Here is a 22812-nt window from a genome sequence, read left to right as displayed (position 1 = left end):
AGTATCGGTGGTCACCCCTACCTCAAACATCCTGCAGGAGGAACATTCCACCGCCTGCGCTGCCATGACTGTACACTGTCTCCAAAAACAAGAACACTGAGTCAATAACCTGTGGACTTTAAAGTTAGGTTAGAGGAGGAGGGTGGGAGGGGAGGGAGGCCCTACGGAAGTAGGACCTGGGGTCTAGAACACACCCACTCAAATACTAATCACTTGCCTTCCCGCCCAGCTATGCGCTCCAACCTCACTTCCGCTGCCCGCTACAGGTAAGTAATTTTGAAACAAACTGTCTTACCTTAGCTGTAGTCTCCCGGGTTCGTTTTTCCTCGGCCGCTGCTCCCACTCAAACCTTTGCTTAAGCATTGGTTAGGCCTTAGTTTATCCAATATGAGCACCACGTATTCGGAATATTCACAGGCCATACAGGAGGTGCAGGGCAGAACAACTGAAGTGTTCGCACAGTAGAGGAATGTTTGCATAGACTGTAAAAATGGAGGTCAAACCTCTTGAGAATGGCAGTGACTAGAGGGAAGTCATATTGTGTTGCTCAGCATTATGACTGGTTACTGTACAGGTCATTCTGCTATAATGTGCTTTTCATTCACGTGAATCCGCTGTAACACGATGGACAAATTGAGGACACTTTCTAAAGCAGGAATGTTTAAAATGTGTCTTGACTGAAGCACGATTACATCACCAACACTTTAAGCACTGTTTCGAAAGCAAGATTTTTCTACAACGCGGGATTGCACAAGAACGCAACCATTATGTTATAGAAGAATTACCTGTACTGTACATAAGAAGAAATGTTTCTTTGGCAGTGTAAAAGGGATTGATGTCGAACAGAGATAGTTTTCAGGCAATTTTCAGAAAAGAAATCAAAGTGGAGCAAGAATTTATTGTGTTTTTGGTACTTTATTGTGATCTGGTGTCCACTGCCTGGAAGAGTATGTGAAGCAGATTTCAAAGGGAACTCATTAATACTTGACAGAAAGATCATTAAAGGAATTATTAGAAAGAGCAGCAGAGCAGATAGATTTACAAAAGCAATTCTTCTCTGTTGAATCATTCTCCAATTTCAGAATTATTTTACTATTGTCACCAAAGCTCCAGATTACAACTATGAAGACTATGAAGAACTTGTCCAAGCCGATCAACCCCTGAGCGAAATTGACTGGTTTGATCTACGATCCCGGGCAAGAAGACAGGTCCTAGATCCTGAGAAAGACACAACAATATATTATGAAGTGTGTGCATGGTGAGTGACTCATACAACGCAGAGCATAATGTGTACCATGTTGAAATAAAAATCATACTGGCTCTGACATTAAATTGAAACAGGGTGGTTAAAAAACTGAATTTCAACAATGTGATATGAGCAATGAGCTGTCATGTATTCTGCAGAATCCCGCTATATATTTTGTCAATCCATTTAATTGTTGCGTTGACAACGGAGCTAATAAATGATTGTTAATAGTACTGACTTTGATCTTTGTTCATTGAAATAAACTGCAGAATCAACAAATAGTGATACACGTGTCACTTAGATGGACAGCTCGGTGCCAATCCTATCTGCCCAGGATATAAAATGGAATAGCCTTTATTGTCGCATGTAATCCATTGTAGAAGTGCAGTGAAAAGCTTTTGCAATAAGTTCATAAGGTATAGGGGCAGAATTAGGCCATTTGGTCCATCGAGTCTGCGCAGCCATTCGATCATGGCTGATATGTTCTTCACCCTCATTTTCCTGCCTGCTCCTCATAATGTTTCAACACATTATTCATTCAAAATCTGTCTAACTCCTCCTTAAATTTATTCACTGCCCCAACATCCACTTCACTTTGGGGTAGCAAATTCCACAAATTCACAACCTTTTGGGAGAAATAGTTTCTCCTCAACTCTGTTTTAAATTTGTTGTAACTTATCCTATGACCTCTCATCCCAGAATGCCCCATAAGAGGAAACATCCGCTCCTTGTGTATCTTATCCACATCTTTTAACATCTTGAATAACTCAATTTGATCTCCCCTCATTCTTCTAAACTCCAGAGAGTAAAGCCTAAACTGTACAGTCTGTATTCACACAAAACAAACCCCTCATCTCTGGGATTGATATCACGAACCTCCTCTGAACTGCCTCCTATTCATCTTTCCTCAAATAAGGAGACTAAGAAGTACACCAATACTCCAGGTGCAGACCACTGTCTTGTATAGTTGCAACAATATTTCCCTACCTTTATATTCTATTCCATTCGCTACAAAAGCCAACATCCCATTCACTTGCTTTATTATCTGCTGTATCTGCACGCTAATTTTCCATGACTCATGAATAAGGTTACCCAGATTCCCCTGTATAGGAGAATTCCAAAACCTCTTCCCATTTAGGTAATAGGTCTCCATCCCATTTTTCTGATCAAAATGCATGACTTCACACTTATCCACGTTAAACTCCATCTGCCACATTCTGTCCGACTCTCCTAATTTATCTATATCCCTAGTAACGTTGTTATTTCCTCGTTGCAATTTGCCTACTTTGTGTCATCGGAAAATTTGTCTATCGAGCTTCTTTTGTGGCATCATCTCAGGTACAAGATCCTAAATTCAAATCTTGGATACAACAGAGGAATGAGAGGCAGATGCATAACTTTGCAGAGTTTTTAAAAAAAGTTAGAAATATAACAACGTTAAAGGATTGTCATTACAGTCAGGTTAAAAAATTTCAAAGACCCTTTGCAATGTAGCAGCTCAGCACAGGGTCTCCACACCTGGTCTGACCACCCGTGCCAGACCCCAGTCCAACAGCCATCCCCGCTCCACTGCGAAGCTCCAGTCAGCTTGGTCCCAGCACTCAGCTGCTCGAAGGGTAAGGTCCAGGACTGTCTCCCCCTGCCTGGGACTCGCTGCCTGCTTGCTGCCTCAGGACCCACTCCCTTCGCGCTGTGCTGGACCTCGGTTTAGAAAATGATAACTGAGTGGTACAATTGTGGTCTCCTTCCTATCAGAAGGATGTTGTGAAACCTGAAAGGGTTCAGAAAAGATTTACAAGGATGTTGCCAGGGTTGGAGGATTTGAGTTGAAAAGTGTGGCGCTGGAAAAACACAGCAGGCCAGGCAGCATCCGAGGAGCAGGAGAACCCTGAAGAAGGGCTTATGCCCAAAACATCGATTCTCCTGCTCCTCGGATGCTGCCTGGCCTGCTGTGTTTTTCCAGCACCACACTTTTCAACTCTGGTCTCCAGCATCTGCAGTCCTCACTTTCTCCTTGGAGCTATAGGGAGAGGCTGAACAGGCTGGGGCTGTTTTCCCTGGAGCGTCGGAGGCTGAGGGGTTGACCTTGTAGAGGCTTATAATATTATGAGGGGCATGGATAGGATAAATAGAGTCATAGAGTCACAGAGATGTACGGCATGGAAACAGACCCTTCGGTCCAACCCGTCCATGCCGACCAGTTATCCCAAACCAATCTAGTCCCACCTGCCAGTACCCGGCCCATATCCCTCCAAACCCTTCCTATTCATATACCCATCCAATGCCTCTTAAATGTTGCAATTGTACCAGCCTCCACCACATCCTCTGGCAGCTCATTCCATACACGTACCACCCTCTGTGTTAAAAAGTTGCCCCTTTGGTCTCTTTTATATCTTTCCCCTCTCACCCTAAACCTATGCCCTCTAGTTCTGGACTCCCACACCCCAGGGAAAAGACTTTGCCTATTTATCCTATCCATGTCCCTCATAATTTTGTAAACCTCTATAAGGTCACCTCTCAGCCTCCGACGCCCCAGGGAAAACAGCCCCAGCCTGTTCAGCCTCTCCCTGTAGCTCAGATCCTCCAAACCTGGCAACATCCTTGTAAATCTTTTTTGAACCCTTTCAAGTTTCACAACATCTTTCCAATAGGAAGGAGACCAGAATTGCATGCAATATTCCAACAGTGGCCTAACCAATGTCCTGTACAGCCGCAACATGACCTCCCAACTCCTGTACTCAATATTCTGACCAATAAAGGAAAGCATACCAAACACCTTCTTCACTATCCTATCTGCCTGAGACTCCACTTTCAATGAGCTATGAACCTGCACTCCAAGGTCTCTTTGTTCAGCAACACTCCCAAGGACCTTAACATTAAGTGTTTAAGTCCTGCTAAGATTTTCTTTCCCAAAATGCAGCACCTCGCATTTATCTGAATTAAATTCCATCTGCCACTTCTCAGCCCATTGGCCCATCTGGTCCAGATCCTGTTGTAATCTGAGGTAACCCTCTTCGCTGTCCACTACACCTCCAATTTTGGTGTCATCTGCAAACTCACTAACTGTACCTCATATGCTCGTGTCCAAAAATTGATAAGGTCTTTTTCCCTGGGGTGAGGAAGTCCAGAACTAGAGGGCATAGGTTTAGGGTGAGAGGGGAAAGTTATAAAAGGTCTCCTTCCTGTTGGAAAGATGTTGTGAAACTTGAAAGGGTTCAGAAGAGATTTACACGGATATTGCCGGGGTTGGAGGGTTTGAGTTATAGGGAGAGGCTGAACAGGCTGGGGCTGTTTTCCCTGGAGTGTCGGAGGCTGAGGACTGACCTTATAGAGGTTTATAAAATCATGAGGGGCATGGATAGGGTGAATAGACAAGATCTTTTCCTTGGGGTGGGGGAGTCCAGAACTAGAGGGCATAGGTTTAGGGTAAAAGGGGAAAGATTTAAAAGGGACCTAGGGGGCAACATTTTCACACAGAGGGTGGTACGTGTGTGGAATGAGCTGTCAGAGGAAGTGGTGGAGGCTGAGACAATTCCAACATTTAAGAAGCATTTGGATGGATATATGAATAGGAAGGGTTTGGAGGGATATGGGCTGGGTCCTGGCAGGTGGGACTAGATTGGGTTGGGAAATCTGGTCAGCATGGACAGGTTGGACCGAAGGGTCTGTTTCCATCTCTCTGACTGTATGACTGAATGACTATGGTTGCCTTTCCTAAGGTACAAAGTTAAAAGTCACATAACACCAGGTTATAGTCCAACAGGTTTAATTGGAAGCACACTAGCTTTCGGAGTGACGCTCCTTCATCAGGTGATTGTGGACGGCTCGATCGTAACACAGAATTTATAGCAAAAATTTACAGTGTTGTGTAACTGAAATTATACATTGAAGAATTGATTGTCTGTTAAGCCTTTCATCTGTTAGAATACAGTGATAGTTTCACTTCTTTCATGAGTAAATCACAAAACCTGTTTTTTAAGTTGCATTCTCGGGTTAGCTGTTAACAATGGTGATAGCTAGACAATATGTTGAAGGTGTTGGCCCCCTGTGTTCTCTGTCTATGACCTGATGTTTAGATTGATTCTAATCTAAAAATTGAGATAACAGAGTTTTGCATAAATTCATGCATAAATTCATGATCGAGCCCTCCACAATCAGCTGATGAAGGAGCGTCGCTCCGAAAGCTAGTGTGCTTCCAATTAAACCTGTTGGACTATAACCTGGTGTTGTGTGATTTTTAACTTTGTACACCCCAGTCCAACACCGGCATCTCCGAATCTTTCCTAAGGTAACCTTTGTGTATGTTGTTCTCTTTGTGCCCGTGGCACCTGGAGGAGGGGGGGGGGGGGGGGGGGGAGGCACGCGGATTTCACGGTGCAGCAACCAGCACCCAAACTGATTCAGAAGGTGGTTCTTTATTTCACAAAGGCATGAGGCGGACGGCAACAAGACCCGAAAAGCCTCTGGAATGGCCATCGTGGACATCTCGCTGCTCAGTGGATTCGAACCCGAAACCGCCGATTTGAATAAGGTCAGACCATCTTGCCTCGCCGGGCTGTGCTATAGCGTGCAGCTATTTTGAGATTTCCTGCATCCTCGCTTACTACCTGATTTACTTTAATCAGTCAGTGTGAACAACCAGAGTTCAGAGTCCTGAAAGGTAAAGTTTCTGCTCTGCATATCATCATTAGCACACACCAGGTTAAAACAACAAATACTTTGTGAGGCTTAATAGGGCTGAAAATGTGTTGCTGGAAAAGCGCAGCAGGTCAGGCAGCATCCAACGAACAGGAGAATCGACGTATCGGGTATAAGCCCTTCTTCAGGAATCTTGCTTTTCCAGCAAAACATTTTCAGCTCTGATCTTTTCCAGCAACACATTTTTTGCTCTGATCTCCAGCATCTGCAGTCCTCACTTTCTCCTCGAGGCCTAATAGGCCCAACACTCTTCCATGAGAAGTACATTGAACAAAACAAGAACAGGTTTCTGTGCAAGCGCAGGGTACATTTGCTCCAGGTATTTGAGGCGAAAGACCAGAGAGAATGACTTTGTTTCCTGCAGTGTCTGAAAATCTGGTCTTGATTTTGACCTTTTTCAAAATTATTTCAAAGCCCATGTACACCACATCAACAGCATTACCCACTGGAAGCAATTTACCTAGATTGAATCAAAATTGAATCTCCCTGGTGGGGGGGCAATGGATTAGTAGTGCTGGACTCTTAATCTAGAGACCCAGATAATGTTATGGGGACCCAGGTTCGAACCCTCTCCTGATGGAGTTTGAATTCGACAAAAAGCAAAATCTGGAATTAAGAATCTAATGATGACCATTGTTAATTGTTGGGAAAAATCCATCTGGTTCACGAACGTCCTTTAGGGAGGGAAACTGGCACCCTTACCTGGACTGGCCTACATGTGACTCCAGGCCCACAGTGATGCATTTGACTCTTAACTGCCCTCTGGGCAATTAGGGATGGGCAATAAATGCTGGGTCTAGCCAGCAAAGCCCCCATCCCATGAAAGAACGGAAAAGAAATTAAGAGGCTTGTCTTATGGGGAAAGATAAATTTGATTGGAACTGCTTCCATCATCTATTGAAAAATCTGCAGCAAGTTCATTAGTTTTGATTTTGCCTTGAGGAAACAGGCCATTTGGCCCAACAAGTCCGCACCGACCCTCCAAAGAGTCACTCACCCAGATCCATCTCCTTAATCTATAACCCTACATTTTCCATTGCTATTGCACCTAACCTACACACCCCTGAACACTATGGGGCAACTTAGCATGGCTGATGCTTTTATAATTAATCCACATTTGTCTAGATGAATTTTGATTTTATCCCTAAATATTGCTTCCATGTATTTCCCCACCATCACATCTTAAACTGAGTGGCTTGTAGTAACATGGCCTTGTGATATTATGGATTCAGATCAATATCCTTCCAGCCCATGAATAATGCATTTGGAGGTATTTGGCCAGAAGAATAGAAGACCAGAATATTATTTAAACTGGGAAAGACTGCCAAAAACTGGTAGTCCTTGAATAAATCATAAAATATAAGCAATTAGTTCCAGTAGCTAATAGAGAAGGATAATGGAATGATAGCTTTTATTTAAAAAGTGTAAAAATCAGGAGATCTTGCTAAAACTATATAGGCCAGACCCCAGCTAGAATACTATAAGCTGTTTTCCTTCTCTAAGGGAATATATACTGGTGTTGGAAGCAGACCAGGTTAGCACTGTAGGCTCACAGCGCCATCGACCCCGGTTCGATTCCATCCTCGGGTGACTCTCTGTGTGGAGTTTGCACGTTCTCCCCGCGTCTGCATGGGTTTCTTCCAGGTGCTCCGGTTTCCTCCCACAGTTGTGCAGGTTAAGGTGGATTGGCCATGCTAAGTTGCCCCATAGTGTTCAGGGCTGTGTAGGTTAAGGTGGATTGGCCATGCTAAGTTGCCCCATAGTGTTCAGGGCTGTGTAGGTTAGGGTGGATTGGCCATGCTAAGTTGCCCCATAGTGTTCAGGGATGTGTAGGTTAGGGTGGATTGGCCATGCTAAGTTGCCCCATAATGTTCAGGGGTGTGTAGGTTAGGTGCAATAGCAATGGAAAATGTAGGGTTATAGATTAAGGAGATGGATCTGGGTGAGTGACTCTTTGGAGGGTCGTTGCAGACTTGTTAGGCCAAATGGCCTGTTTCCACATTGTAGATGTTCTGTGTTCGAGAAGGATTTTCTTACGAGGAGAGATTGTGTCGACTGATTCAGTACTCATTGGAGTTCCAAAGAGTGGGGGGGCAGGAGGGTGACCTTATTGAAATATGTGTGATTCTTATGGAGTTTGACTGGTGAGTAGTTTGGTCGCAGAGTGTAGAGCCAGGGGACATATTCTCAGCATAAGAAGTCACCCATTTAAGACAGAGATGAGACAGAATTAATTGTCTCTAAGGGTGGCTAATCTGTGGAATTCTTTACCATAAAGGGTTGTCAAGACTGGATTGTTAAATCATAGAATCCCTACAATGTGGAAATAGGCCATTTGGTCCCTCAATTCCACAACAACCCTCCAACAAGCATCCCACCTAAACCTACCCCACTACATTTTCTATGGCTAATCCACCCTAACCTGTGTATCTTTGGACTGTGGGAAGAAACCGGAGCACCTGAAGGAAACACACACACACAAGCACAAGGAGACTGTGCAAACTTCACATCGGCAGTCGCCCAAGAGTGGAAATGAACCCAAATCCCTGGCACTGTGAGGCAACAGTGCTAACCACTGAGCCACTGTGCTGCCCTAAGTGTGTTCATGGTTGGCTTAGACAGACCTTTGGTCAGTGAAGGAATCAAGAGCTATGGCAGGAGAAGAAAAACACAGGAACATGGAGTTGAGGGCTATCAGTTCAATCTTGATCTCATTGAATAGTGGAGCAGAGTCGATGAGATGAATGGCCTACTGTTGCTCCTACATCTGTGGTCATAATGAGCCCATTCACGATTCACTGCCATAACCTTTATCTACTTTTGCTCCTGTGTTTTATGGTCTTCGATAAGGAAGAGTCTAACACTCTGGATTATTATTATTGAACCAGGGCACCTTGAGCATATATTTCAGCCTCTTTCAGGAAAGAGTGGGTGAGATCAATATGATGCTAATTAAAAATGTTTCCTTTCCAGTTACAAAACCTAGCCGATAGATACATCGATAAATACGAGTTCAAGAATGGGAGAGTGCTGCTCTATCTTGATAAGGTAATGGCACTGTATGCATGTGTGATTGCTTTTGGATTTTATTTTGCATATCATAGGTACCCTACAGCGCATAGAGGCCATTTGGCCCATCAAGTCTGTCCAAAGGGCACCTTAACCATTCTCCCATTTAACGTGTATAATCCGCCTAACCTGCACATCTTTGGACTGTGGGAGGAAATTGGAGCACCCGGAGGAAACAGGGGAAACCTGCAAACTTTGCCATGGATTAGTGGGTTCAAACCAGGGTCGCTGGCACTGTGAGGCAGCAGTGCTAACCACTGAGCTGCGACGCCACCTTTTTTGCTGACACAGTGTCACAAGTGCTGAATAAAGGAATAATTAATGGTTTAAGCCAAGGTCGAATCCTGTCAAACCACTGGGCTTGAGAAGTTGGGGTAAGGCTTTCCTGACATTTCCTTGCCATCTCCTGCCCTGTGCTCAGACATGGGCTGGATATGCTCACCAAGCTCCACGGGGTGGCACGGTGGCTCAGTGGTTAGCACCGCTGCCACCCAGTGCCAGGGACCCAGGTTCGATTCCAGCCTCAGGTGACTGTCTGTGTGGAGTTTGCACATTCTCCCTGTGTCTGCGTGGGTTTCCTCCAGATGCTCTGATTTCCTCCCACAGTCCAAAGATGTGCAGGTTAGGGTGGATTGGCCTTGGGAGATGGGGCCTGGGTCTGGGTGGGATGTCCTTCAGAGAGTTGATGCAGACCCAATGGGCTGAATGGCCTGCTCCTTCACTGTAGGGATTTGTGGAAAAACAAAATCCCTCTTGTCTATTCAATACTCTGAAAATAAAGAGATGATTGCAGTTCCCTGAAACCACTGTGTGCCTCCTTCTAACACCAGGTTTCAGCTGGGTGAAATATTGACTCTGTAGAGGCAGTCTCAATTCCAAAACATTTTATACATTAGCGATCGAATAATAAACAGCAGATTGCACTGTTCAAGAACTATTCTCTATTTTCACAACAAAATTCATAATTTCATGTTACGAATTGATTTATTTGAGTATTCCTTGAAAAGTCATTGCATCAAACTGTCTATTTTGCACTCTTCAGAACACTTCACAAGAAATATCAAGTGAACGGAAAACATTATTTAGACACAATGAGAGGAGGGTGCTGATTGGTCAGCAAGTGGATTCTGATTCATAGAGGTGATGCCATGTAGAATTCACCAGATAATGATGACTGACAGATAACTGCCACATACCATTTACATTTTAAGCCAGGCAGGTTGACTGTGCTTGATCAATGCATTGCCCTGCGAAATGACCCAGTCAATAGTCATTACCTCTTGTGTTGAATAGAAACTTCAGCATTGTGTGTGTGTGCATGTGTGTGTATGTGTGTGTGTGTGGGGGGTGTGGGGGGGGGGGGGGTGCGTGCATGTGGATGTTTGCAATGACAGGGCATTGTGTCTTATTATATACCAGGGCAGAACCCCCTCAAAATATTTTAAGATGGTAGCCTAGACCCAGCATTTTCTTATTTTTAATGTAAATGTAAAATGTCTGTTCCAGAGGCAGTGCGACTGGTCAAACTACTCAATGTTAATCAAAACACAATTTATTTAAACACTGTAGTTAAAATATAACCAAAGAAAGTGGAATTTTGATCAAATTAACACTATTGGAAAATTTAACTGAATTATAGACACAGTACAGGTACACTATTAATTAACATTATTAATTTGTATCATTAATAGTCACAGGTGATACTGCGGAAGACTGGGGGAAAGATATAAAGAGACCTCATTGGCAACTTTTTCACACAGAGGGTGGTATGTGTATGAAATGAGCTGCCAGAGGAAGTGGTGGAGGCTGGCACAATTGTAACATTTAAGAGGCATTTGGATGGGTATATGAATAGGAAGGGTTTGGAAGGATATGGGCCGGGTGCTGGCAGGTGGGACTAGATTAGATTGGGATATCTGGTCGGCATGGATGGGTTGGACCAAAGGGTCTGGTTCCATGCTGTACATCTCAAAGCTCTATGACTCTATAACTGTTCGAATATAGTAATGTCCCATAAGCATATTGCTTGGCAGAAAAAGCAAATTCAGACACAGATTCTCACATGCAGTTTTCCAATCCAGGAGGAAAAGACATCAAGATGAAATTTGGAGGGAACAGCAGCGAGAAGACTTTCACTGAAGCTTCCAACTCTGTTAAGACTCCACTAGCTTCTGATGTTACTGAGAAACCAAAACCCAGAAATCCTAATCTGAGAGAGCTGGCCACAGCCATTCAGGCCGTTTAACAAGAACCCTAGGCCTCTCAGGCTGTTCACTCCAGGGATCTTAACTAGCCAGTTCGGTACTTCCGCCTTCCAACCTCTCTTTGAAACAAAACACCAGGGCCAAATAAAGTGATCACATCAAGACGTTAATACATGTAACGTCCAGTACATGGAAGTGCTGCTCACTGTGAGCCCAAAAGACAATCCCACGTTGCATGTGAACACAATTCTGGGCACATTCAGAATTATTCAGCAATTGCTTCCCAATCCCAGAACCGTGTTGAACGCTGCTGTGAGTATTGTACAGGGCAGCTGGGTGTCGTCAGTGCCTTGTTCGCTGTGGACAACTGAATGGGTATGAACTTTGAGGTGAACACGCTACATTCCTGGCATGACACCAGCACTGCAATACAGGTCCTGCATTATGCCGTGGTGTGTTTGCACTATTTTACGTGTTATCTGGGCATTTTACGTGTTATCTGTTTGCGACCACTGCTAATGGTGACTGCTCCACCCTGTAGGTTACTGACCACAGAGAATGTGTCATATTTGCCGCCAAACAAACCATCCCCATTGGATTAATACAGCCAGCAAGCGCGACACTCTACGACTATTACAATCCAAGTGAGTAGAGACTCTGCTGCAAAGCAGTGGCTGCTGGGTTTTAATACAGATGGGTTGCAGGTTTCATAGGGCATAGGACATAGAACAATTACAGCACAGTACAGGCCCTTTGGCCTACGATGTTGCGCCAACCTGTGGAACCAATCTGAAACCCATCTAACCTACACTATTCCATTTTCATCCATATGTCTATCCAATGACCATTTCAATTCCCATAAAGTTGGCATGTCTACTACTTTTGCAGGCAGTGTGTTCCATGCCCCTACTACTCTCTGAGTAAAGAGAGACTACCTCTGACATCTGTCCTGTATCTATTGCCCCTCAATTTAAAGCTATGTCCCCTCGTGCAAACCGTCACCATCCAAGGAAAAAGGTTCCCACTGTCCACCCAATCTAACCCTCGGACTATCTTGTGTGAATGAATTAAGTCACCTCTTAACCTTCTTCTCTCTAACAAAAACAGCCTCAAGTCCCTCAACTTTTCCTTGTAAGACCTTCCCTCCATACCAGGCAACATCCTAGTAAATCTCCTCTGAACCCTTTTCATCGCTTCCACATCCTTCCTAAAATGCAGTGACTAGAACTGTACACAATACTCCAACTGTGGCTGCATCAGCTGTACAGCTGCAACATGACCTCGTGGCTCTGAAACTCAATCTCTCGACTAATATAAGCTAACAGACCGTATGCCCTCTTAACAACCGTATCAAACTGAGTGGTAACTTTCAGGGATCTATGTACATGGACACCGAGATCACTTCGTTCATCTAGAGTACCAAGAATCTTACCATTACCAAAACAGAAAATGCTGGAAAATCTAAGCAGGTCTGGCAGCATCTGTAAGGAGAGAAAAGAGTTGACATTTCAAGTCTAACTGACCATTTGTCAAAGCTTACCTTTACATTAAGGTAAAAACAATGAGTGCAGATGCTAAAAATCAAATACTGGATTAGTGGTGCTGGAAGAGCACAGCAGTTCAGGCAGCATCCAACGAGCAGCGAAATCAACGTTTCGGGCAAAAGCCCTTCATCAGGAATAAAGGCAGTGAGCCTGAAGCATGGAGAAATAAGCTAGAGGAGGGAGGGGGTGGGGAGAGAGTAGCATAGAGTACAATGGGTGAGTGGGGGAGGAGATGAAGGTGATAGGTCAAGGAGGAGAGGGTGGAGTGGATAGGTGGAAAAGAAGATAGGCAGGTTGGACAAGTCAAGGAGACAGTAACTGAGCTGGAAGTTTGAAACTAGGATGAGGTGGGGGAAGGGGAAATGAGGAAGCTGTTGAAGTCCACATTGATGCCCTGGGGTTGAGATGTTCTTAGGCGGAAGATGAGGCGTTCTTCCTCCAGGCGTCTGGTGGTGAGGGAGCGGCGGTGAAGGAGGCCCAGGACCTCCATGTCCTCGGCAGAGTTGAAATGTTGGGCCACGGGGCGGTTTGGTTGATTGGTGCGGGTGTCTCGGAGATGTTCCCTAAAGCGCTCTGCTAAGAGGCGCCCAGTCTCCCCAATGTAGAGGAGACCACATCGGGAGCAACGGATACAATAAATGATATTGGTGGATGTGCAGGTGAAACTTTGATGGATGTGGAAGGCTCCTTTAGGGCCTTGGATAGAGGTGAGGGAGGAGGTGTGGGCACAGGTTTTACAGTTCCTGCAGTGGCAGGGGAAAGTGCCAGAATGGGAGGGTGGGTCGTAGGGGGGTGTGGACCTGACCAGGTAGTCACGGAGGGAACGGTCTTTGTGGAAGGTGGAAAGGGGTGGGGAGGGAAATATATCCCTGGTGGTGGGGTCTTTTTGGAGGTGGCGGAAATGTCGGTGGATGATTTGGTTGATGCGAAGGTTTGTAGGGTGGAAGGTGAGCACCAGGGGCGTTCTGTCCTTGTTACGGTTGGAGGGGTGGGGTCTGAGGGCGGAGGTTGCAAAAATGCCATCCCGTATTCCCAATTTCTCCACCTCCGTCGTATCTGCTCCCAGGAGGACCAGTTCCACCACAGAACACACCAGATGGCTTCCTTCTTTAGAGACCGCAATTTCCCTTCCCACGTGGTTAAAGATGCCCTCCAACGCATCTCGTCCACATCCCGCACCTCTGCCCTCAGACCCCACCCCTCCAACCGTAACAAGGACAGAACGCCCCTGGTGCTCACCTTCCACCCTACAAACCTTCGCATAAACCAAATCATCCGCCGACATTTCCGCCACCTCCAAACAGACCCCACTACCAGGGATATATTTCCCTCCCCACCCCTTTCCGCCTTCCGCAAAGACCATTCCCTCCGTGACTACCTGGTCAGGTCCACACCCCCCTATGACCCACCCTCCCATTCTGGCACTTTCCCCTGCCACTGCAGGAACTGTAAAACCTGTGCCCACACCTCCTCCCTCACCTCTATCCAAGGCCCTAAAGCAGCCTTCCACATCCATGAAAGTTTCACCTGCACATCCACCAATATCATTTATTGTATCCGTTGCTCCCGATGTGGTCTCCTCTACATTGGGGAGACTGGGCGCCTCCTGGCAGAGCGCTTTAGGGAACATCTCCAAGACACCCGCACCAATCAACAAAACCGCCCCGTGGCCCAACATTTCAACTCCCCCTCCCACTCTGCCGAGGACATGGAGGTCCTGGGCCTCCTTCACCGCCGCTCCCTCACCACCAGACGCCTGGAGGAAGAACGCCTCATCTTCCGCCTCGGAACACTTCAACCCCAGGGCATCAATGTGGACTTCAACAGCTTCCTCATTTCCCCTTCCCCCACCTCATCCAAGTTTCAAACTTCCAGCTCAGTTACTGTCTCCTTGACTTGTCCGACCTGCCTATCTTCTTTTCCACCTATCCACTCTACCCTCTCCTCCTTGACCTATCACCTTCATCTCCTCCCCCACTCACCCATTGTACTCTATGCTACTCTCTCCCCACCCCCACCCTCCTCTAGCTTATCTCTCCACGCTTCAGGCTCACTGCCTTTATTCCTGATGAAGGGCTTTTGCCCGAAACGTTGATTTCGCTGCTCGTTGGATGCTGCCTGAACTGCTGTGCTCTTTCAGCACCACTAATCCAGTATTACCTTTACATTAGCCCAGTTTGCTGAAGCAGTGGTTCAGGGAGTATCCTATATCCTTTTTACACACTGTGTTGTTACAGGAGCTCACATGAAATGCACATGGACAGTGGCTGAGAGTGAATATTATTATCCAACTGTATATTATTCATTATAGGTGATAACACCCAGACACAGGGAGCCAGGTCACCTCAATATTAAATAAAGAAATATTTTACTTTCAGTATGATTAGTTCCTTGATTGAGAGGCCAAATTTCATGGAATCTCTACAGTGTGACCTATCACGTCCAAACCAACCCTCCAAACAACATCCCACCCATCTCGGTAACCCCACATTTCCCATCCACAGCCAATCCACCCTGACTTGCACATCTTTGGACTGTGGGAGGAAACCGGAGGAAACCCACACAGACACGGGGAGAACGTGCAAACTCCTCACAGACAGTCACCCGAGGCTGGAGTCGAACCTGGGACCCTGGTGCTGTGACTCTGTCTCTGTCTCTGTCTCTCTGTCTCTCTCTCTCTCTCTCTCTCTCTCTCACTTTCTTTCTCTCTCTCATCTATCTTTCTCTCTTTCTCTCTCATGTCTCTCTCCCTCTTTTTCTCTTTTTTATCTCTCTCTCTCCTCTCTAATTCTCTCCTTCGTTCTCTCCACCTTTCTCTCCTGTATCTCTTTCTGTCTCTTACTTTTTCTCTCACTCGCTCATCTCTCTTTCTTTCTCTCTTGTTCACTCTCTTTTCTCTCTTTCTTTTTCTTTCTTTCTTCTGTCTTTGTCTCTTGTGTCTCACTCTTTCCCTCCTTGTCTCCGTCTCTCTCTCTCTCACGTAGCATCTATGCCAGTCTTTCTCTCTTTCTGTGCATGCATATCTCTATAATACAGACAGAGATGAAAGCCCACAATGTCCAGTTAATTTCACTCTATACTCGATAGCATTTGTCCATAACATGCCCTACTCACGATTAAATGCTTCGTTTGCAGGTTTGAAATGCAATATATTTTATAACGCTCCAGAAAGAAGCACCATTGTATCGAAGTTCTGTCAACACGATGTGTGCCAATGTGCTGAAGGTAAGTCCACAGCGACGTGTGCTAGAAAGTCCAAACATACACTCTCTGGCCTTCTAACTCAGCCTTGCCTATTTCATCAGAAGCTTTTGTAGCTCCTTGATTGTGGACAGAGGGACAGGGGCTTATCCATTCATCTGAGCTCTTACTTGGACTAACGATGAGGGTGGGTGCAGTGGTAGTTCGGCACACTGACCTCTACACCACTGAAGCCAGACGCCAACTCGAAGGCACTTCCCCCTACCGCCCCCTTGACTATGACCCCACCCCCCACCCCCATCACCAAACCATCATCTCCCAGATGATACAGAACCTCATCACCTCAGGAGATCTCCCATCCACAGCTTCCAACCTTGTAGTCCGTGAACCCCGCACTGCCCAGTTTTACGTCCTTCCCAAGATCCACAAGCCTGACCACCCTGACTGACCCATTGTCTCAGCCTGTTCCTGCCCACTGAACTCATCTCTACCTACCTCGATATTGTCCAATTAGCACGAGTCCAGGAACTCCCCACATACGTTGAAGACACCACCCACGCCCTCCACCTCCTCCAAGAGTTCCATTTCCCTGGCCCCCAATGCCTCATCTTCACCATGGGCATCCAATTCCTCTACACCTCCATCTGCCAAGCCCTCCGTTTCTTCCTCTCCCGATGTCCCCAACAATACCTTTCCACTGACACTTTCATTCATTTGGCTGAACTGGTCCTCACCCTTAATAATTTCTCCTTCGAATCCTCCCACTTCCTCCAGACCAAAGGGGCACCGGTATGGGCCCTAGCTTTGCCTGTCTCTTTGTCGGCTATGTGGAACAGTCCATCTTCAGTAGTTACACCGGCACCACTCCCCACCTTTTTCTCCACTACATTGATGACTGCATTGGCGCCACCTCATGCTCCCATGAAGAGGTTGAGCAGTTCATCAACTTCACCAACACATTCCACTCTGACCTTAAAATCACCTGGACCATCTCTGACACCTCCCTCCCCTTCCTGGACCTCTCCATCTTCATTAATGATGACCAACTTGACACTGACATTTTTTACAAACCCACCGACTCCCACAGCTACTTGGATTACACCTCTTCCCACCCTACCTCCTGCAAAAATGCCATCCCATATTCCCAATTCCTCCGCCTCCACCGTATCTGCTCCCAGGAGGGCCAGTTCCACCACAGAACACACCAGATGGCCTCCTTCTTTAGAGATCGCAATTTCCCTTCCCATGTAGTTGAAGCTGCCCTCCAACACATCTCATCCACATCCCGCACCTCCGCCCTCAGACCCCATCCCTCCAACCGTAACAAGGACAGAACACCCCTGGTGCTCACCTTCCAACCCACCAACCTTCGCATAAACCAAATCATCCACCAACATTTCTGCCACCTCCAAAAAGACCCCACCACCAGGGATATACTTCCCTCCCCACCCCTTTCCGCCTTCCGCAAAGACCGTTCCCTCCGTGACTACCTGGTCAGGTCCACGCCCCCCTACAACCCACCCTCCCATCCTGACACCTTCCCCTGCCACCGCAGGAATTGTGAAACCTGCGCCCACACCTCCTCCCTCACCTCTATCCAAGGCCTTAAAGGAGCCTTCCACATCCATCAAAGTTTTACTTGCACATCCATCAATATCATTTATTGTATCCGTTGCTCCCAACATGGTCTCCTCTACATAGGGGAGACTGGACGCCTTCTAGCAGAGCGCTTTAGGGAACATCTCTGGGACACCCGCACCAATCAACCACACCTCCCCGTGGCCGAACATTTCAACTCCCCCTCCCACTCTGCCGAGGACATGGAGGTCCTGGGCCTCCTTCACCGCAGCTCCCTCACCACCCGATGCCTGGAGGAAGAACGCCTCATCTTCCGCCTCGGAACACTTCAACCCCAGGGCATCAATGTGGACTTCACCAGTTTCCTCACTTCCCCTTCCTCCACCTCACCCCAGTTCCAACCTTCCAGCTCAGCACCATCCCCATGACCTGTCCTACCTGCCAATCTCCCTTCACACCTATCCACTCCACCCTCCTCTCTGACCTATCACCCCCATCCCCACCCTCATTCACCTATTGTACTTTTTGCTACTTTCTCCCCAGCCCCACCCCCCCCTCCCATTTTTCTCTCCACCCCAGAGGCTCCCTGCCTCTATTCCTGACAACGGGCTCCTGCCCAAAACGTCGATTTTCCTGCTCCTTGGATGCTACCTAACCTGCTGTGCTTTTCCAGCACCACTCTAGTCTAGACTAATGATAAGGGTGGGCTTTCCTGTTTCTAGGTGTTGTACTTTACCTGTGGGCTCTGGCTTTGTTCGACATTCCAGCCCGAGTTGAGAACGCAGGCACTTATTTGATTTTTTTTATTGTCATCCTTGTTGCGTGAACCTGCATAAACTATTACATTCCGTGCACTGCCAAATGGGAAAGGAAGCTTTGTCACCTTCCATTTAGAACATGCATCTTAAAAGAACAGCTTGCAGACCTACAGAACTAACTATAATGTAAAACCCATTTCCTGATGGGAGCAGATTCTCCGAGACACTGTGCCCGTATAATGTTATTAATTTGCTCTACATCTCTGTTTATTGAAATAAAGAACATGCTATTTGAGAAACTGTCACTACCTCTAAAACCTCTGTCCCCCCTTCGCAGTCGAAGCTGTCTTATTGCTGCTGAGGAATCCTTTTCGCTGTTATGTGTGGAACTCTTCAATCATCCTCGAATGTTCGAAATGAACCAAGAATAAGTAATTCTGCCATAATCCCTGAGAGCCGCTTTCTCATTAGACAGAGACAATTGGTGGTGCATTAACCTGAGAGTCACTGCACCTCAAGCAACAGCAAAGGTATAGAATACAGGGTAGTTATGGTAATCTCAGCTAATCCAGGAATCGAGCTCACTCTGTTGGCATCACCCTGCACTGCTGACTAGCTGCCCGCCTCCCTAAATACTGCAGCATGCAACAGCCACGAGACTGATCTACTTTTCTGTTTCAGAGCAGCGACCAATTTATTTCTGTTCCGAACTTTTCATGAACTCAAACAGAATTTGAAAGCAGTGGAGTGACCTTTGCCTCTTTATTCATTGCAAAACACACTATGGGTTGTGTTCATGAGTCTGTTTGCTCTGATGCTCTCTCTCTCTCTCTTTCTATCTCTCACTCTCACCATCTCTCTCTCTTTCTCTGACTCTCTCTCTCGAACTCTCACTGACTCTCCCTCTTACTGTCTCTCACACTCTCTCACTTTCTCTCATTGTCTCTCTCTCGCTTCCACTATCTCGCGGTCTCTCTCTTTCTCTCACTCTCTTTCTGTCACTCTCTCTCTCTCTCTCACTGTCTCTAACTCTCACTGTCTCTCTCTCTCTCTCTCTCTCACTGTCTCTCACACTCTCTCACTTTCTCTCATTGTCTGTCTCTCTTCCACGATCTCTCTCTCTCTTTCGCTCACTGTCTCTCTCACTGTCTCTAATTCACTGTCTCTCTCTCTCTCTCTCACTGTCTCTCACACTCTCTCACTTTCTCTCATTGTCTCTCTCTCTCTTTCACTGTCTCTCTCTCTTACACTCACTGTCTCTCACTGTCTCTCTCTCTCTCACACACACACACTATCTCTCACTGTCTCTCTTTCTCTCTCTCTCTCTCTCACACACACACACACTGTCTCTCTCCTTTACTCACTGTCTCTCCCTCTCTCTCTCTTTCTCTCACCGTCTTGCTCTTTCATGGTCTCTCTCTCTCTCTCTCTCTCTCTCTTTCATGGTCTCTCTCTCTCTCTCTCTCTGTCTCTCACTGTCTTTCTCCTTCTCACTGTCTCTCTCTCTCTCTCTCTCTCTCTCAGTCTCTCTCACTGCTTCTCTCTCTCACTGTCTCTCACTCCCACTATCTCACTGTCTCTCTCTCTCTCTCATACACACACACACTCTCATATTGTCTTCCTCTTTCTCTTTTTCACTATCTCTCTCTCTGTTTTTCTCCTTCTCATTGTATCTCTCTCTTTCAAGGACTCACACTCTCACTCTCAGTCATTCTCCCTTTCTCACTGCTTCTCTCTCTCACTGTCTCTCACTCCCACTATCTCACTGTCTCTCTCTCTCTCTCTCACACACACACACACACACATGCACTGTATTTCTCTCTCTCAACTCCCTCACTGTATTTCTCACACTCTCTCTCACTTTCAGGTCGTTGCCCACGAATGAAGAAAACATTTTCTCCACAATTGGAAGATGATGCCCGGATAGAATTCGCTTGTTACAAACCCATTGTGGACTACGGTAAAAAAAGACCGCGGCCGATTGCTCCATTTGTAATGCTTGGCTTTTGAGTGAGTGTTTGCATTATCTCTCAGGTAGACCTTGCTGTAAAGCACCAGTAACAATGTAGGTACCCACCCAACGACTGATTCCAGTGGAGACATTTCTGTAAAATGAAGAACATTCAGTGAAAACGGAATCACACAGGCTCATACAACTGTTATTTGCAGGAGGTAGCCATTCAGCCCATCATGCCCCACCCCGGTTCTATCCCTTGCTTTTTCCACATATACAGAGAAACCTCAATTATCCAAAAGAGATGGGAGGGAACTATTTCGTTCATAGAATTGATTATTCGGTTAATTGATTCAATGTCCCTCCTCTGGGGCTCAGAGTTTTCTGAAGTTTGTTTATTTGCTATGCTCTACCTCCCTCTCTCTCTGTGTCTCAGAGTTTGTTTCTGAGCACACGCACACTTGTGTGGAAGGGACCTGCTGCATTGCTGAAGCCTCCCGCATCCACCCCGTCAGTTCAATGGGATTGATACAGGCAGCATGTGCGAAGTCTGCTCGCCGTTCAGGAGACAAGGCAGTAGCACACTGTGTGAGCCCCCCCGCACCCCTCCAACACCCCCACCAAACACTGCCCCCAACCGGCCCCAGCTCCACCCCCGTCCAACACCATCCCCCGTCTGGCCCCACCTCATTAGATTAGATTACTTTACAATGTGGAAACAGGCCCTTCGGCCCAACAAGTCCACACCGACCCGCCGAAGCGCAAACCACCCGTACCCCTACATTTACCCCTTACCTAACACTACAGACAATTTAGCATAGCCAGTTCACCTGGCCTGCACATCTTTGGACTGTGGGAGGAAACCGGAGCACCCGGAGGAAACCCACGCAGACACGGGGAGAATGTGCAAACTCCACCCAGTCAGTCGCCTGAGGCGGGAATTGAACCCCAGTCTCTGGCGCTGTGAGGCAGCAGCGCTAACCACTGTGCCACCGTGCCGCCCGCTGTCTAACACCACCCCCCCGTCTGACCCCACCTCACCGCTGTCTAACACCACCCCCCGTCTGACCCCACCTCACCGCTGTCTAACACCATACCCCCGTCTGACCCCACCTCACCGCTGTCTAACACCATCCCCCCGTCTGACCCCACCTCACCGCTGTCTAACACCACCCCCCCGTCTGACCCCACCTCACCGCTGTCTAACACCATCCCCCCGTCTGACCCCACCTCACCGCTGTCTAACACCATCCCCCCGTCTGACCCCACCTCACCGCTGTCTAACACCATCCCCCGTCTGACCCCACCTCACCGCTGTCTAACACCACCCCCCGTCTGACCCCACCTCACCGCTGTCTAACACCATCCCCCCGTCTGACCCCACCTCACCGCTGTCTAACACCATCCCCCCGTCTGACCCCACCTCACCGCTGTCTAACACCACCCCCCGTCTGACCCCACCTCACCGCTGTCTAACACCACCCCCGTCTGACCCCACCTCACCGCTGTCTAACACCACCCCCCGTCTGACCCCACCTCACCGCTGTCTAACACCATCCCCCCGTCTGACCCCACCTCACCGCTGTCTAACACCACCCCCCGTCTGACCCCACCTCACCACTGTCTAACACCACCCCCCGTCTGACCCCACCTCACCGCTGTCTAACACCATCCCCCCGTCTGACCCCACCTCACCGCTGTCTAACACCATACCCCCGTCTGACCCCACCTCACCGCTGTCTAACACCATCCCCCCGTCTGACCCCACCTCACCGCTGTCTAACACCACCCCCCCCCGTCTGACCCCACCTCACCGCTGTCTAACACCATACCCCCGTCTGACCCCACCTCACCGCTGTCTAACACCACCCCCCGTCTGACCCCACCTCACCGCTGTCTAACACCACCCCCCGTCTGACCCCACCTCACCGCTGTCTAACACCACCCCCCGTCTGACCCCACCTCACTGCTGTCTGAAACCATTCCCCCGTCTGACCCCACCTCACCGCTTTCCAACACCATCTCCCATCTGACCCCACCTCACCGCTGTCTAACACTTCCCTCCTGTCTGCTCCCCTACCCCGTCCAACATCGTCCACCCCCATCCCCCATCTGGCCCCACCCTCTGCCTGCTCCCCATGCCCTTCCCATTCCGCAACCTCTCTCCGAGGCAGCCAGACTGAACACCAACAGTATGACTGCTACTGCTTTTGGGGGATGGGGTTTGGGGGTTAGGCTCAAAATAGTGCGCGCACACACACACACACACACACACACATACGCACACATGCAGCCACACACACACGCAGCCACACAAACACGCACACACATACTCTCACACACACACATACAGTCACACGCCCACACACAGCCACAAGTACGCCCACACATGCACACACACAGCCACGCACACACGCAGCCACACACACATTCTCTCACATGCACACATGCAGAAACATGTCCACACACAGCCACATGCATGCACCCACACGCAGACACGCAGCCATACACACACATACTCTCACATGCACAACCACACATGCAGACACACACACGCACT

General features: G+C 47.6%; 1 protein-coding gene across 2 annotated transcripts in view; it reads left to right on the top strand.

Annotated features, from left to right (window-relative positions):
* LOC140455402 (complement C4-A-like) overlaps positions 1 to 22812 on the top strand; it is a 150301-nt gene that overhangs the window by 115474 nt on the left and 12015 nt on the right. For both annotated transcript variants that reach the window (XM_072550220.1, XM_072550221.1), the window contains 6 exons: positions 1108 to 1258; positions 5675 to 5777; positions 8918 to 8992; positions 11759 to 11861; positions 15897 to 15986; positions 20166 to 20258. In XM_072550220.1, the coding sequence (XP_072406321.1) occupies positions 1108 to 1258; positions 5675 to 5777; positions 8918 to 8992; positions 11759 to 11861; positions 15897 to 15986; positions 20166 to 20258 (615 nt within the window). The remainder of the gene's footprint in view (positions 1 to 1107; positions 1259 to 5674; positions 5778 to 8917; positions 8993 to 11758; positions 11862 to 15896; positions 15987 to 20165; positions 20259 to 22812) is intronic.

This window comes from Chiloscyllium punctatum, chromosome 30 (genome assembly GCF_047496795.1).
Source record: "Chiloscyllium punctatum isolate Juve2018m chromosome 30, sChiPun1.3, whole genome shotgun sequence".
NCBI lineage: Eukaryota > Metazoa > Chordata > Chondrichthyes > Orectolobiformes > Hemiscylliidae > Chiloscyllium > Chiloscyllium punctatum.
Note: the sequence above shows the minus strand (reverse complement) of the source record. Positions and strands in the feature narration are given on the sequence as shown.